General features: G+C 40.5%; 1 protein-coding gene across 1 annotated transcript in view; it reads left to right on the forward strand.

Annotated features, from left to right (window-relative positions):
* LOC311485387 (CUB and sushi domain-containing protein 1-like) overlaps nucleotides 1–17,236 on the forward strand; it is a 285,694-nt gene that overhangs the window by 178,188 nt on the left and 90,270 nt on the right. The window contains exons 21-26 of the mRNA XM_084540754.1: nucleotides 53–268; nucleotides 1,572–1,760; nucleotides 3,410–3,579; nucleotides 10,032–10,188; nucleotides 11,962–12,153; nucleotides 15,733–15,859. Coding sequence (XP_084396880.1) covers nucleotides 53–268; nucleotides 1,572–1,760; nucleotides 3,410–3,579; nucleotides 10,032–10,188; nucleotides 11,962–12,153; nucleotides 15,733–15,859 — 1,051 coding nt within the window. The remainder of the gene's footprint in view (nucleotides 1–52; nucleotides 269–1,571; nucleotides 1,761–3,409; nucleotides 3,580–10,031; nucleotides 10,189–11,961; nucleotides 12,154–15,732; nucleotides 15,860–17,236) is intronic.

Raw genomic sequence — 17,236 nt, forward strand, 5'->3', positions numbered from 1 at the left:
CCAATCATCCAATCATCCATTCAACCATGTAACCATTCATCCATTCATCTAGGTGTCCATCTGGTTTTCCACACTTTCCATTTGGAGGAGAACCATGACTACCTGTCCATCACTGAAGACAGCAACTTCCTGGTTCCAGTAGCTCGACTCACTGGCTCAGTGCTGCCCCCTAGTGTTAAAGCTGGACTCTTTGGGAACTTCAGCGCTCAGCTACGATTCATATCAGATTTTTCCATGAGTTACGAAGGATTTAACATTACTTTCTCAGGTAAGAACACCACAATGGAAACTGGATTTTTTTGTGAACTTTTATATCGTTATATGAAATTCAAGTATTTTTAGGTCACATTAGCCTAAATCTCTAGGCTCTAGACTGAACAGACTGAATAGATCACATGAACTTGAGGAATGAATGTTGTCATTCATTGTGCAATAGAGAAGTTCCCATACAAAGAGCCCAAGGAAACCGCAATGTACTTCTTTTTAAGGCTGCACAACAGAGTACATTTACCAGATCAATCAGTTAGTGTATTCATTTGTTAAACCGTAAAATACAAAGTTTTTGGTAAGCAATGGACGTATTGTGGTTTGATGAATCTACATCTGGTAATTTCTCCACGTCCCTTTAACAACTCCTCTGAGTTGTGGGAGCTGCTACCATGTCAACCATGAAGTGGATGAAAGTATAAAGTGCATTTCTACAGGTCAGAGCAACTCCAAGTGGCCCGGGCATCTTCCAATGGGTTGGGTAGCTCCAGATGTAGCGTGCTAGAAGCAGCACTTCTGCACTGGGTCTTATTTGTTTTTCTTCAAGTGACATCCCTGAAAGTAATTTAAAAGCAATTACTTTTCTGAAGGTGTCTCTTGAAAGACTCTTCTAACCGTTTGGATAAAGAAATATTCTGTCCACTGAATGATAAAAGTTCATTTGACTTTTTTTTTTTTCAAAACAAAGAAGGCAGCCTGCTCTCTGCCTGGATAGAGAACAACTTTTACGTACAGGAACTCAAGGTTAAAATATCTTTTCGTTTCCCTGCATTAGCAGGACTGTTAGCTACTGACATGGCAATTTACATGACACTCACACAAAACTGTCCAACCATCTGCTTGAGTGCATTTTTACCACTTGGTTAGCATTGCATACCGTTGGCTAAATAGTCCACAAGGATTCTTGACAACGATTCCATTCTTAGTGTTTGTAAAGGCCAGAGCATTTGGGGCCAGTTTGCAGAGATGCCATCAGTGGATGAGATTGTCCTGAATGGGGCTACATCATTCAGTATATTGACAGATAAACGGCAAAGGTTTTTTGTAATTTGTACTAAAGATCTAGTTTAATAAATTAATCTTTAATTGAATACACTCATCTGTGGGATTTAAAGGTAGCATACGCTTAAGTACATTAAATTACTAAACCTTAAACTTTCAAACTTTCAACAGTGATTCGTTTGTAGCTAACATACACATAGTAGTTTTGTTTTTATTGTTGTTTGTTTTTTTGTAACTCCCTACCACTTTGTCTTATTGTATTGACTCCTCGACAATGTTATTTATCTCTCCTCGATGTTTAGAGTACGACTTAGAGCCATGTGAGGATCCCGGCGTACCGGCATATAGCCGGAGGATGGGATTTAGATTTGAAGTTGGCGACTCGCTGGCCTTCTCTTGTTTCCATGGCTACCGACTTGAGGGAGACAGCAAGATCACTTGTCTGGGAGGAGGCAGGCGAGTCTGGAGCAACACACTGCCACGATGTATAGGTAAGACAATCAAGTTGACAGACGGGCTGATTAGTACTGTACCTCAATATAGCATGATTGACACCACACATTTTAAACATTATTTAAAACATTTTTTTTTCTGTTGTCATGTATATTGTATATATATATATATTGTGTATTGTTGTAGTGTTTGTGTGGTCTGTGAAGGTAACTGGTAGACAGGAAAAATATATCTTTCAAACTAACTTAGAAGTTACAAATCTGCACTTTTTTTGATTGTAATTCATCTGTATTTTCGAGTTAACACAATGGGTATCTACTGTTTGATTGACTGATTGATTGATAGGGCTGTAAGCAGGTTGTATTTTCTGCTATTTGAAGCCTGCCACTGTTTCTTAGGATGCTGCTGGTAATTTATGAGAGTCTGACTTGTGGCGGCTGGTAATTTTTAAGGCCCAGAAAGAGCAGACAGAAAATGCTATAATAGCATTATCTGTCAAGAGATCAGGCCTGACTGAGTGGAAAGCAGCTGGCAATGTGCACTAGATTCTTCTCTATGTCTCTTTTTTTTGTTGTAAATGTCCCTCTCTTTAGCTCATCGTCTCTTTTTAACTTTCTAACATTTAACTTTCTCCTCCTCTCCCTCTCTATTTAGACAGAGCTCGGGTTGATACTTGAAAAGTGCTAATAGTTAATGCTACTACAAGTGCTAATTCACGAGTCTTTTGTTAGTCCCATTTTCTATTTTCTAATTTCTCTTTGCACTTTTTCACAAGACTCTTCTGCATGCAGGCTCCTCTGCCTTCTTTTCTTCTTTCCTGCCTCTTCCAGGTGGTGCTTTATTCCTTTCTGCTCACTCTTAACTATCCCCTGTTCTCTCACTCCGACTCTATTGTACTGTTGTCACTTTAAAACGAATTTTTGAAGAATTGCTGGTACTCTCCTCGAATTTATACTCCTTATCCCCTACCCTAATCTAATTTAGAAACTACAGGGCATTTACAAAAATGTTGTTTTGAATTTCAGATTTGATAAACACACCGTTTCATTTTGTTCCACTTTGCCTTCCCTCTTGTCTGTCTCATTACTTCCATTTCCTCTTTCTCCCTTCCAAGTAGTGGTGGTCCTCCTCAGTGGGAGTTAAAAGCCTGCTCGGCTCTCTTCTTTTCCCCCTGTCCTCATTTACATATGACAAAATTCCGTTTGCACAAAGTACAACTTATTTGAATTCCCAAACTTTGATAGGCACTGCACCTGCTAGATAATGTTGTATAATTTCTAGTCTTTTTCGAACAAACTAATCCAGACCTGCTTTTATGCAGTATTTTTCAGTTTGCCTTTTTTTATCTTTTGTCATTTATGATTGGTTTGCTTTTGAATGTGCTCTGGTGTTCCTCATCCTTGTTTTCATTTTTGTACAGACAAGTGCTTTTAAGCTGTGTTTTTTATGCTTCATTATTATTATCGTCATTATTGTTATCATGTCTTGCTGAGCCGAATAAGGTTTGTGGTTATGCTAGATATGCACTCTGCCATTATCTTTCCTTTTCATGTTGAATTGAGTACTCTTCTCTGTTATATATCTTTTTTACCCAACAAGGCAACCCAGATATTCTGACTGCTCAGACATAATTAGATAGAATAGCTGTGATTTTGATCCTTGCTTCTTTTTTTCCCTTTCGCTGTAGCCGAGTGTGGAGCCTCCTCTCTAGGACCGGAAGGCGTTCTCCTGTCTCCGAACTTCCCCTCCAACTATGATAACAACCATGAGTGCATCTACCGGATCACTACTGAAAAGGGCAAAGGAATCAGGCTGAAAGCTGAGAGCTTCTCGTTGCAAGACGGAGACTATCTCAAGGTATGCACGTGTGCACACGTTTGCAAATATGACAAGTCACGTGTCATATCCATGAATACATAATTTATTTACAGATGCACACACACACACACACACATTGAACGCACATTGAGGATTATGCCATCAAAAGCTGTCTATATGCAAAGCTGTATATACTCTGACACATGCAGTATATGCTTGAACGGATCATTACATGTTTGGCTTATTTCAAAATATGTTTGAAAAGAAGTTATTGAGTTGGAGATTTTGGCATAACCATGAACACACTCTGATGATGTGTCAAAATGAACTGGTTGATTTGCAGACACCTGTAGTTATTAGTGGCAACAGAAAATGTGATTCCACGCCTTCCCTCTGGCTGGGGGGCAAAGATCAGGGGGTTGTCTGCTGTGAGGAAGTCAAGATTAGATTTGCTCACGTTAAATAAAATCAGAATGAAAAAAAACTGACCACATAATTAATCGTCTCTGTATACAACTACTGCCTAAGCAGCAATCTCAGAATCCATCAGCTATTGTCGTTTGGCATTCCGCATTCATTTGCAGACATTACATTAGCAGTGATACAGCTTCTTTTTCTGGCATTGTCGCCACTGACACCTAGCTCATTAAAATGCAAATAGATAAATATGACTGTACGTTAATCAGTGGGTTATAGGCTCAGATATCACTGTGTTACGCTGTTTGACTAATTCAAATCTTCCATTTTCATTGTTGGCACTTTCATTTAATCTAAAAAATAATTTTAACATGGACAATATGTTTGTCTCACTGCTTCATGAGAAACTGCATACTGAATGTGCAAAACCTTCATTAAAATAATTGTCCGTCTTGGATTCATGTGGTGGTAACAAGTCAATATACTGACATGATGATAATGTACTAGCAATGAGAGGCAAGTGAAAACAGCCAGAGTACATCTCTAAATGTATGGATTTCACTCCACTTTTTGATGCAATTAATTACATGCAGTATACCAGTTCTTGTAAAGTTAATGATATTAAAAATATCGAAGCGTTTCTGATTTGTTCATTCACAGATATCAAAGCGCATGGATTGTAGAACTTAAAATAGTTCCTTTAAAGCCATGTGTTTGGCAAGCTTTGTTCCAGCCGTGCACACCTGGTCTTATTAAGAAGTCGGGGAATGTGTATTCCTTAATTATATGAACAAGGGAGGTCAGAGAATGTGAACAACAGCAGGGGCTTTGAATTCTCGGCTCAGCCTGTATGCAGTTAAATTGTATTATCAAGGTTTGCCCTACCTGTTAGATGTGTTAAACATTGTTGTAAGAACCAATAACATCCCTACAGGGGGTTATTAACCATGTTCTCTATTAGTGCTGATGGTGCTCCCGCTGTAGTGGGCATCCAGACTGAATGAATTCGCAGGAAGCAGAGGCATGAAGGGATCAATTCTGACTCTATTAACCCTCTGTTGAACCCACTACAGTGTATTATTGTTGTTTCTGAAGCTGCATCAATTGGCTGCACTAGATGGTATCAGTAAGTAAAATAAATAGCTGTAGTATAGCATGTGATTTTTTTTAGTATTTAGTATATTTATAGTAACAACAATGGTTACAAGAAAAACCTTACTGACTGATCACATATGCAGTGTTGGCTGTAAATGGACAAGATGTGTTGCTCTAGAACATCTCAGGTGGGGATACATGCTTGATCTGCGGTATGCGCCTATGGTTTTCCTCAGTCTGCTAGTGCCGTCAGAAATTTAAAGCATTTGGAGATGTCACAACATATAAACCGTACGGGGAATTCACAAGTGTTTACATATTTGTGTACTACTACAGAGAGAATAGCAGATGTTTCCAAGGCTCATATATCCTCATAACTCTTGGCTCTGGTACATGTGCCCACTTAAATGTCAGCTAAGAGCAGTTGTGTGAGCTGTTTTACAGTTTCAACGCTGTCCTGCACACATTGTCTAAAATTGTTCCATTCACAGTGTCTCTTAGCGGTATTAGGCCTGAGGGTATGGTTAAGCCAGTATGTGGTTAGAGTGTATTATCAGTCTTAGGCCTAGAGCATTGGCTGAGCCTGTCTGTGGTTAGATTGTATTACCAGGGTTCTCCCTGACTTTTAGAGAGGCTTAACGTCATTGTAAAAGCTGGAAATGTTCCCAGTGGGATAGGTATTAAAGGAAGAAAAAAAAAAATCCATTAAAGGAGCGGAAAGTGGCATCAAGATGGTTAACAGACATAAACATCGTGAAATGTTGCCTGTTTGTTCCATCACGCCCTGATTTAAAAGCATGAAGACATGTAGGAGAGCGAGCTTCCTGAATCCTACATCCCTAGTTTTCAAGCATGCCTGCACACACACCGCTATGTGACAGTCTGTGCACTTCCAAGAAAGAATGTGATTGCCATGATGGATGGAGAGTAGTTGAAAAAAAAAAAAGTGGAGGAACAAAAGAAATTGTAGAAAGGTTGAGATTCCGGCAGCACTTATAGTAAATGGAGACATTTTATTAGACCAACACGTTTTGGCTCATAGCCTTCACCAGGAGATTATCTGAAACAATAATAATAACTACAGGTAAGAGATGTTAATGAGGATACACAGCAAACTGCATATTAACATAAGAACCAGAAACTAGATTAAATTAGATTCCACAAGGCTGATTATGTGAATGACACTTTTTGAACACTGAATATCATATATGTGCATATATATGTAGGTTTGAGGCCATAAGACTGAGCTCTTACTAACAAAGGGCACAAAACCGAGTTTTTATCTTGTTGTATCCAAATTTCACCATTTCCCATAAATTGAGTATTTGCTTGTAGTGGCGCAGCTTGTAACCGGTATCCAGTAAACCATACCGTTTAGTCAGGGAGAGTGTAAGCCAGGTTGCTTGTAGATGTTGCCTAAATACATCACACATAGCTTATAAGTAGGCGGGTAGATTAGCCATGCGGGCGATGTGAGCCACAGTCGAAACGCAACAGCAACTGGTGCACTTCTCCCATAAAATATAATTCAACGCAGGATCAGCAAATAATCTTCACCTGGTTCTCTTCAGAGAGCCATAATTATCATCTTTAATACTTGAGATCCTATATAATGCACTTCAGTAAAATACTAAGTGTGTACTAATGCAAATTAGTACACACTTAGTATTAATAAGTATTAATACTAATAGTATTAATTAGTTTGACAACTATAAATAGAATAAAGTCGAATAAATAGAATATTAACATTTCAAAATGATCCCTATGCGGTTAAAATCCTTTGTGTACAGTCTAATTTTTATTTTACAGACAGTACAGACAGTTGGAAACATTGTCAGCCAGGCGTTGAATTAATATGTCAATCTAAACACTTAAGAATATTTTGAATTTCTATCAGCATGTGTCTAATGACCTTTACACACCATCACACACACACACACTCTGAGCACCCATTTTCATCAGAGTATAATTCCTTCTGAGTTAAATAATGTGACTAATAACGCTGTTTCCTGTTGTTCTGCTCACAGACCTATTTATTTTCCGACTTACTTGAGTATTTTTGCTCCAATAGTGGTAAACACTTGAGAGCAGCAAAGTTCGCTCTCCACTTTCGCAGATCCAACAATTTTCCATTCTTGTGTGTAATTTTGCATACCAGTCAAATGAGGCAGCTGTTGAACTTCGCTCTCACCGTGGAGGGGGAACATCCGTTAAAATCAAGCAGCTTGCCAACCACATACGCTATAAACCTGAGCGTCCATCATTTGAAAAATATAGGGTGCTTTTAAAAAACCAGTCATGTAAAAAGTAGTAATTAGGCAAATGCCTGATCTGATGAAATCATGTGTACAGTTTAGTGTGCCTTTTTTTTTTTAGGGCAATTTCTAGTAATGTACAACATGTATGATAATTATATGTTCCCCAATGAATTTGCAGAAAGCTTCCAAGCTAAAATGAACTACGAGGAAAGCCCCAAAGTGCTACTTGGGCTAGCAATTAGCATGGGACTCCCCAGGCTAACAGTAATGGAGCTAATTCCTGTTGCTACGGCTGAACACAAACCATTTGTTTGACAGTTCCAGCCAGCTTGAGGCTAGAAGCTCCTATAACCAGCTCATTACAATTCCTCTTGCTATTGGCTAAGTTTTCAGCCTGGCACTGTCAAAGAAAGGCATTACCAAGCTCAAGTTGCCTTAAAAATGCCAACTAATACAGCGCTTGACCAAACTGACTGAGGGTTATGGCATCCCTGATGGAAAAAAAAAAGACAGAGAGAGAGAGAGAGAGGGTGAGGCGGAAACAAAGTAGGAGTATGCACAAATTATTATGAAAATATGGGTGGTTCATGTGAGAAGGAGAGAATGATACAGAGAGGAGGAGGGGGCAGATGGTGACATGTTGATTTATGAGCTGCAGGGCTTTTCATTAACCATTCTCGGTTTTACCGAAACAGAGCGAGGGAGAGAGAGAGAGAGCAAGACTGAAAAAGGAAAAGCAAGAGTGATAGACAGAGGGATGCAAAATTGGGGGACTCTGGGAGAGAGTCTGAGGGGGAGGAACATGGAAGACGAAGTTTTGCAGAGTAATGATACTGTGACACCATTTCACACTGTCCTTCCTCCTACTTGTGCTTCCCATCACGCCCACATATTCCAATATAGTGTAGCTACATGTTTGTAGCTAGTAGAGCTGTCGCCCTCGACTAGCTATACTAGTGGAGATAGAGCAGTATATCGCCTTAGCTCGTTTTCTTTCTTTGGCATTCCTGCCACCTGCAGACCTGTCATCACCAATCTGTGGAAATGTCACAGGCTGCCGAATATAAACATGAGCAGTTCAGGCACGAACATTTTACATTTATATCCCAGCTGTGTTTCAAACGCTTACCACCTGTAAGCTTGAAAAGTTGCCCTCAGAAGTATAAAAATAATCAGTGTGAATTTCTCCTTCCTCCTTCTGCTCTCTAATCCCCTTCTCTTCTCTCCATCTGCATGCTCAGTATGTCGCAAACAATATTTTGACTGAAGTAAACCAAAACAGGACTTGGTACACTGCTTCCATTTGTCACAAGCTCAGTTTGCTTTGTTGCATGTGTCTATGTTAGCTTACTTTGGTACCAAACCACAAATCTAATCTGTTAACTGTGCCAGTAACAAAGTGGTGTATTCGGTTTTTGGATGATACTCTTCAACTGGAATCCCTCGCCAGCATCCTTATGTTTCCAAGGTGCAAAAGATCTTGCTGTCAGCTGTTACTCCACCTTTTGCATCTCCTTGTCTCTCAGCGCTCATTTAAAATGAATGGCATCCAGCTGTGTTGTCTTGTTTGTGCTACCTGTATGAGCATATGTTTGCGGGTTGAAGAATATGATCCAAACATTGAACATTTGAATTGTTAGGAGACCAAAAAGCTAGTTTAGCAACAACGCTAAAATGCTTCCATCTGTATTGACTTCATGACGTGATGATAAAAGACAGAATTGCTGGTTAAGCCCTGCATTAACAATGTACTCCAACATTTTGCTATTGGATTAGTAATTAGAGACGTACTCCGACTTAATTATTAAATTAGCCTGGAAGCCAGTCTCAACTTCACCTGCCCACGAAATGTTTGTGAACTGATTATGCCGAGCCAATCGTATCGTATGGGCGGGCCTCATGCAACGATGGACAGAAGAGTAACGGCAACGTAGTCATGCGTGACATCTGAGAATAGCTGTGTTGAATTTGTTGACAACAAAATGGCTCTTATTGGTTATAGGACTAACCCACTGCATGCACAACAAGCACACAGCACACACACAGACACAAAAGTGTTTTTCACAATATGTTTAGTTAACACTGAAGTAAATTTAATTTTCGTTTTTTTTTTTTTTTTTTTTTTCATCAATATTCTGGTAAATGTGCGGCATTTAATTGTTTCCTTTGTGAAATGAATCTGTTTGCAGCCTAATTTTTGAAAATATAAACATAGATTCGGAACACTTATCACAGCCGGAGACATCATCTACTGTGAATAAACGACTTTTTCTTTGAGAGCTGCTTTATGCCAAATACACAAATAAAACTGATACACAAATCTGCTGCTTCCCTCAGGTGCCTGACAAGGATTAAAATTCAAATTAGGTCCAAAGTGAGACATTCTCACTCTGCTACTTTTAACGGTGGAAAATAACAAAAAATAAAAAGCCAAAACATTTTAAGTAAGGTAACCAATTTGTTTACTCACTATTAAACTCACCCACCATCATTTTATGTTTTTATTCTGTAATTATTCCCTGAACGTCACTTGTCACCTCTTGTACTGTCATGTTAGATTTGATGAGCTTTTCAAGGTCCACGCTAATGCAAAGCGAAGCAAAAGGGATTTTTTTTCCCTCCCCACATTATGTGTCACCCTTCTTTTCCTCGTTGTTTGTGACACTTTCTGCTCATGTTTTTATTCATCTCCTGCAAACCCCTTTCTGTTTTGATCGACAGGTGTATGATGGAGAAAACACTTCATCCCGTCTCCTTGGAAACTTCACACGCGAGAGCATGATGGGCTATGTCGTCAATAGTACGTCCAATCACCTGTGGCTGGAGTTTAATAGCAATGCCTCCGGGACCAATCAGGGTTTCCGCCTCACATACACAAGTAAGTTGGCTGTAGGAAATTGTTTAAATCTGAGCAGCCATACCATATAATTACTTTCACTAGTTTGTGATGCTCTAAAGTGTTACCGTGTTCAGGCATGGTTAAGGAAACACATACACATTTGTTTACATGCACAAAGACACACACCATAATTTCCAAAATTTTGAGTAGCTCATCATGGAGGTCCTCGTGAAGAGATGTTTTTAATTGAAATTTAAAGTGGTGGTAATTGTGTCGTGTTGCCCTGTCGGATATATCCCGTGTCTGTCCTGTGTCTCACTCAAGTGATTCTTGATTGCTGCAGTACACACCAAAACAAAGCACATGTGCTGTAGTAAAACTTTGGAGACTCGTCTCCCCCAGTCACCAAATTACAAAGCAATTTAATTCATATGTGATAGCTGGAAAGAGGCCAGTAATCAGTTTCCCAAGCAGTTTCTACTGAAGGTCAGAGTGCAGCAGTAGTTTACCAAGCTTACAGAGAAAGGAAATGAGGATATGGATGCTTAAAACAGTCTCTTTTTTCTGTCTGGCACACACACACACACCTTAATAGCTTTAAAGAGAGTCTGTTAAGAAGGCAAGACCAGCTGCTGTGTAAGTCAAAGAGGCTATTAGACGAGCATTTATCAGCAAGTCATTACAATAAGGCGAGAAAGTGACACATCTGGAGTGGAGGAGCTGTTGGACGAAGGGACAAACGAATAAAGCTTGCTGGTGTACGGATATGAGATGAATGCTCAGCATGTCGGGTTACACCATTAGGCAGCCGTCAGTGTGCATGTCATTAAACTGGAGAAGGTGACACCTTCCTTCATGGTTCTGCTGCAATAAATGAGCTCACGGAAGGATTAGAGAGATTAATAGAAGCATCTGATCAAGAGATGCAGCGATTGTTTCCCCGAGTACGGTCAGGGATTCAGCAAAGTAGCTTTAATAATGCACAGGTAAAAGGCCGTTTTAATAGAGTGATTCTCGAAACATCTGTTCAAGACGTCAACGGGAAATGGTGACAGAAGTGGGGAAGCATCTGTTTTACCAAAATCAATGCAGGAAGGGGCTTCCAATTGTAGACACACTTATCAGAATTTATCGTAAGGGTGAAAAAGTTAACTGGCTGTGTAAAGAGCTGTGATTGAACAGTTTTAATATCAATTGTTAATCTGCATTGTTTTTGGTAAATTGGCTAATGTATTGCGTACACAGTTAAATGTGATTGTAAATCAACTATTTTTGATAGTTTCCGTTGCATTTTCCCTTCATAAGAGACTGACCTGAAGGGAAAAGAGTGTATGTTGTTGTGTCTGTTTTTGGCCATAGGTTTTAGAAGCAAGAAGGTTTCCTATTCTCCGAAACACAGAGTGCGAGTGTGGCACAGTGTGTTTGTATTTTCTGATCGGAAATTGAAATTATCATTTCATGTTTTTCCACAGTTTCATATAGGAATGCTTCCATTCCACTGCCACTACCATTATATCTCTCAGAAAAGGGAGAAGTCCATACATTTTCTAAAAGTTTCTTAGAAACAAGCATGTGAGTAGAATCTGTAGAAAAGTCCAGTAGCTTTCATTGCCTCTGCCACACAGGTTTTCAGCATTGGCAGTGTGCGCCAACTTCTGCCGGAAGTAATGGGATTCAGAAGAACAGAATGACCTTATGTCCTCTTGTCCGGAACTGAATCACCCTGTTCATTTATGCTACGTTATTTGATGGAAAGAACGGGAAGACCTGATCTGTACGTGTGTGTTTACCTGCCTGTGTGTGTGTGTTTAGGTTTTGACCTTGTACGTTGCGAGGAACCAGGTGTCCCGAGTTATGGCTATAAGATCCAGGACGACGGTCATTATGCCAACACTTTTGTCCTGTACTCCTGCAACCCTGGATACAGTCTCCATGGCAGCAGCACACTGACCTGTCTCAGTGGGGACAGACGCGTCTGGGACAAGCCACTTCCTTCCTGTATCGGTTAGTATTCCAACACACATGTGCATCCATAATTTATAACTCCAAGGTTTGAATTATTTACCTGTCCCGTATTATTTTTCATACAAATCAAAAGAGCAGGGACAAGCAGCTGTCAAATCGACCACAGTCTGTTTCTAAGCTATGGGTTGATGATTCAAAAGAGAGAGTGAGTGAACAAGTGATTCAGTCAACACAGGTGAGTACTTTGAAAAGAGTGCATGGGGACTGAATCAACACTGGGGAAATACACATAGTGGTACTGCTAGTACCCCTCTGTGCGTAAAAAAAAAGAGGCCTTGCAGACAGGACTATCTGCACTTGGATAGCAGGTTGTCACCAGGCTTGATATTTTAGAGCACCAAGGTTTCCAATGTATTTTCAGAATTGCATGGTTAAAGTGCAAAAATAGGGGGATGACTGTCTGAAAAGAACTTTGATAAAATGTATAATGTAAGTCAGACAACTTTCTTGTACCCTGAAAGTGCGCACAGGACGTTGACAGAAGCCACCACTTTCTGTTCTATTCTCAGCATGCGTAATAAATAGAATATTCTATCAAGGGAGCAGGTAAAAAACAATATTTATTCATCAGAAATTGCTGCTTCTTGAGTAAAGATTATGGTGAATTAGAAGATGACCAGAGAATACGCAGGTGCGGCACCATTTAAGGGCTGCGTGAGACACAGCACAGAACACAGACTGTTCTGGAAGTGTGACCGTGTGCACTTTACTGTACAACCCAAAGCTGCTGACTGCCTCCTGTATCTATTTCCAAAGTTATAATAATAAGTGTCCTTTGCCTGAATGCCTTCACGTCAGTTTATTCGAAGTGGCGCCAATAATTCCCCCTGGAGAAAGTAAACTTTTTCATTATTAAACTCGTTTACTGTACACCCACATCAGTTGTGATGGGACGACTGTTCTGGGAATAAGAGTCAGATTTGAGATGATTCTGACGCAGTCTTCAATAGAGAGAAACAGAGAGTGACAAGAAAAGTGCATTTATTTTAAAGATGAAAATGTTAAACTCCAATTATGCACTCTGCCTTTTAAACCCTCAAAACGCTGTGAGACCTATTGACTTAATAAGGACGACAGCATAATGCACTCACTTCTAATGTGAATACCGTGCAGGCTCAGCAGAGGGAGGGACACAAAAACAATTAAGCTATAACGAAATCGTATCAGATTTTAGTTGAAAGCACGCAGCATTGAGAAAATTGTTAAAGTATAATTTGTGAGAGCGGCTTGAATGCATAATGTAATAACCAGTCATCATGTGACTGCTGCTGCGCACTCATTCAAACAGGGAAAATGACAAATATAAAACAAGGGGGTTTTCATTCGGCATATTCCGAATACATTTGAATATTTCCCAGGTTTTGAGGTAGATAAACTGCCAGAGGGTAGATTTAGCTTTAGCTGTCTGTTGGCAGCTCTTAATTAGGTTCCAGACGTATGCCAAACGATTCAGGTGCTTTAACATGTCTTCTCCCTCTCTCTCTCTTTTGCATATGGACAGTGGTTTTGCTGGCCATTCTGATTTTCTATTTTCATCCAGCGGCCGCCAGCGCAGCTATGAAATCTCTAAAGCAAATTCACTATTGTTAAGGCCCCATAATTCTTGCGCTTCTGAAAATATTTTGTGGCTTCACATATTTTACAAATTAAAACAGTTTTCTTTAAAGTATCTCTACATCGCTCGGTCCGACGCAGCACATGTTCATTTGGAGTTCCCTTACCGCAGAGCCCAACGCTGCGTTTTTGTAACCTGCCAGAACACCTGAGCTCTGTGAGGTGGGACCTAGCGCAATGCCGTTGCTAACGGCAACTAAAAAAAGAATGCGCGTGCACAGATGTTTGCAGCTGACGACATTTAAGTGGGTGTGAATGAGTACGTGTTTTTGGCTGGATCTGGGTAAGACTGTGCGTGTCCCTGTGTTCTCCTGCAGCCACTCATTAATTTGTAGCTGCTCTGTTGCTGCCTCATTCCTGGTAAACCAGCAACCAGGAGAATACTCGCTGGCAGAGCCCACGGCTAACTACCTCTGCAGCTACCTTTGTATTGCTCTCCTTTGTCAGTCTGTTGGGGTGTTTGTCTTTTTGACTTTCTCCTTTTCCGTCTGTCTGGCTCACTCCCCTATCTGTGTGCATTAGCATGGAGATCAGGAGATGGCTTTGCCTCAGGCTGTTTCTATACCGCCTTTCTTTCTCTCTCTCCCACGTCGAGTCAAACAGAGTGGTGTTCTACCTCCGTGGGACTCTTTTTGCCATTCTCGTTCTTTTCCTGTTGATACAGTAAACCTGTCTGTCTCCTTCTCTATACCTGAATGCCTGTTATTCTCCCTTTCTGCCTCTGTCTTGGGAAATTGCAGTTGTCAGTTGCCCAGGCCGCTTTCTCTTCATAAATCTATGCCTCTTCCCACCTCTACCTGCTTTTTATGATAAAACACGTCGGAAAAGTTGCCTGAAACAACTAGTTATATCTTGTGCGTCCATTCAAACACCGCGTGTGTAAGTGCTTGAATAACTATGTGTTTTCAAGTATTTTTCTGACCTTGTGTGTGATTGTGTGGTTATCTGCCTCTTTGTTTACATGTGAATATATGCACTCAGCTCAGGGTAATGTGACAGCAGTAGGCTGTCATGGTCTTGTAGAGGATTGTAAAAAGGATTGCGTGAACTCACACAAACACAAAGCACACACACAGATTTAAAGCCTTCTCTACAGTGAGCTGTTTCCCAATCAGCAGTGATCTTTTGGCTCAGTGGGCTGCCGCATGTACTGTGTACTATCACGATGACTTCAAATATGTTCCGAGCCTTTTCCCTTGCTTCTCCCTCTCTCACTTGTTCCTCCCCATTGAAAACACTATAAAAATAACACAGAACTGGGCTGTCCCTTGTGAATTAAACTGCATTTTTTTCAGGTGAACTTCCAGCACCCTGGGAAAGCCCTTATGAGAAAACAGCCATCAAAGATATTCATCAACCTTGAAACTCTATAGCAAGAGCTTGGATAATTCAAGGTTGATTTAATGATTTAAGTCTTTCTGAACTGATTCTTATTTAACTCAGCCTTCACACCTCAGTGTAATTTACAACTGCGCAGAGAAGCCGTATTTCAGTGAGACGAACTGAAATTGTAGAGGACCCGAAAATGTGGTCTAAATCAATCTGGTTCTGTGGAGAGTATAGGTCTTCATATATCCGAAATATTGTATAATATGCTGCATATATTTCTTTAAATCTGTGTGCTAAATGGGCTTGTCCTTATATTCTCTGTTATCTCTGTTATTAAGAAGTGTAAATTTTATGGCAAGTTGACAACAATATCTACTGCAGAGTGTGTAAGGCATAGTAAGTTATTGCTGCAATAACAGCTTGTTAAATCCCTTGAGGTTTTATTTCCGTAGCTAAATGTGAGTAGTTGTATGCGTAGTGTATACCTTCTCCAGTTTTCGTAACTTGGATATATTTTAATTTTGAATAATTATGGCAGCTCTACAGTAAAATAATATATGTATTTCTCACTTTGCCTCTGAAAGCTGACCATCCTCATGTCTTCTGTCCTTGTAGCGGAGTGTGGAGGTCATATAAGTGGAGCAGTGTCTGGACGGATTCTCTCTCCAGGATATCCCGCTCCATATGACAACAATCTGCACTGTACCTGGACCATAGAGGCTGATACAGGCAAGACTATCAGGTAATGATGACTAACTGAGCTGCTAACGGAGATTTGGACCATTAGCTCACTGGTTTGATACCCTGTATGTCCATGGCTGAGGGGCCTTGAGCAGGCACCTAAAAAAACAAAAAAACTTGCACTGCTCCAAGCGAGCACAGTGGGATGGTTTAAATGCAGAGAACAAATTCCTTATATGTGTGCGCATATATACATGGCAAATAGATCTGTTTGATTTTTAGATTATTTTTAATCTAAGTGAAAGGAAATGAGCCTATAAATGTTTGAATAATTGTTACTGAATGATTTGGTCAAAGAACTAAAACAAGTGCTAAAATGCGTTTGAACAAATGCTGTGTTCTGGGCTAGGTTACACAAGACCAGATAATAATAGTACAGCAACAAGATTCTATGTTGCAGCTACCACATGACAACAACTTTAAAGCCAAACACTAATATTGTCAAGTAATTACTGCTCAAAAAAATAAAGGAACACTTTGAAATCACATCAGAGCTCAATGGGAAAAAGAGAAATCCTGCTGGATATCTATACTAATATGTACTGGGTAATGTGTTAGGAACAAAAGGAAGCCACATCGTTTGATGGAGAGGGAAATAATCAGCCTACAGAGGCCTGAATTCAAAGACATCCCAAAATTAAAGTTAAAAAATGATGCAGCAGGGTAGTCCACTTTGTCCATTTTAAAGAAGCAATTGCAAATGGGACAAAGTAGTTTGTATGGCCCCCACGTGCTTGTATGCATCCTTGAAAATGTATAGGGGCATGCTCCTAATGAGATGACGGATGATGTCCTGGGGTATCTCCTCCCAGATCTCGCATCCTGGACAGTCTGAGGTGCAAATTGGCAGCATCGGAGGGACTGAACCATAATGCCCCAGATGTGTTCTATTTGAATTAGGTCAGGAGAGTTAGAGGACCAGTCAGTGGTATCGATTCCTGTATCCTCCAGGAACTGCTTGCATACTCTCGCCACATGAGGTCGGGCATTGGGACCCAGGACCCACTGCACCAACAACCTTGATGGCAGTCAGAGTGCTGTTGTCTAGCCTGTAGAGATCTGTGTATCCCAGGATGTGCCTCCACATCACTGACCCACCCCTAAACCAGTCATGCTGAAAGATGTTACAGGCAGCGCAATGTTCTCCACGGCTTCTCCAGACCCTTTCAAGTCCGTCACATGTGCTCTTCTCTCATCTGTGAAGAGCACAGGGCGTCACTGGTGGATTTGCTAATTCTGGTGTTCTTTGGCAAATGCCAGTCAAGCTCCACGGTGCCGGGCAGTGAGCACAGGGCCCACTGGAGGACGTCGGGCCCTCAGGCACCCTCATGAAGTCTGCTTCTGATTGTTTGCTCAGAGACATTCACACCAGTGGCCT

Source organism: Chelon labrosus (assembly GCF_963514085.1).
Source record: "Chelon labrosus genome assembly, chromosome: 3".
Lineage (NCBI taxonomy): Eukaryota > Metazoa > Chordata > Actinopteri > Mugiliformes > Mugilidae > Chelon > Chelon labrosus.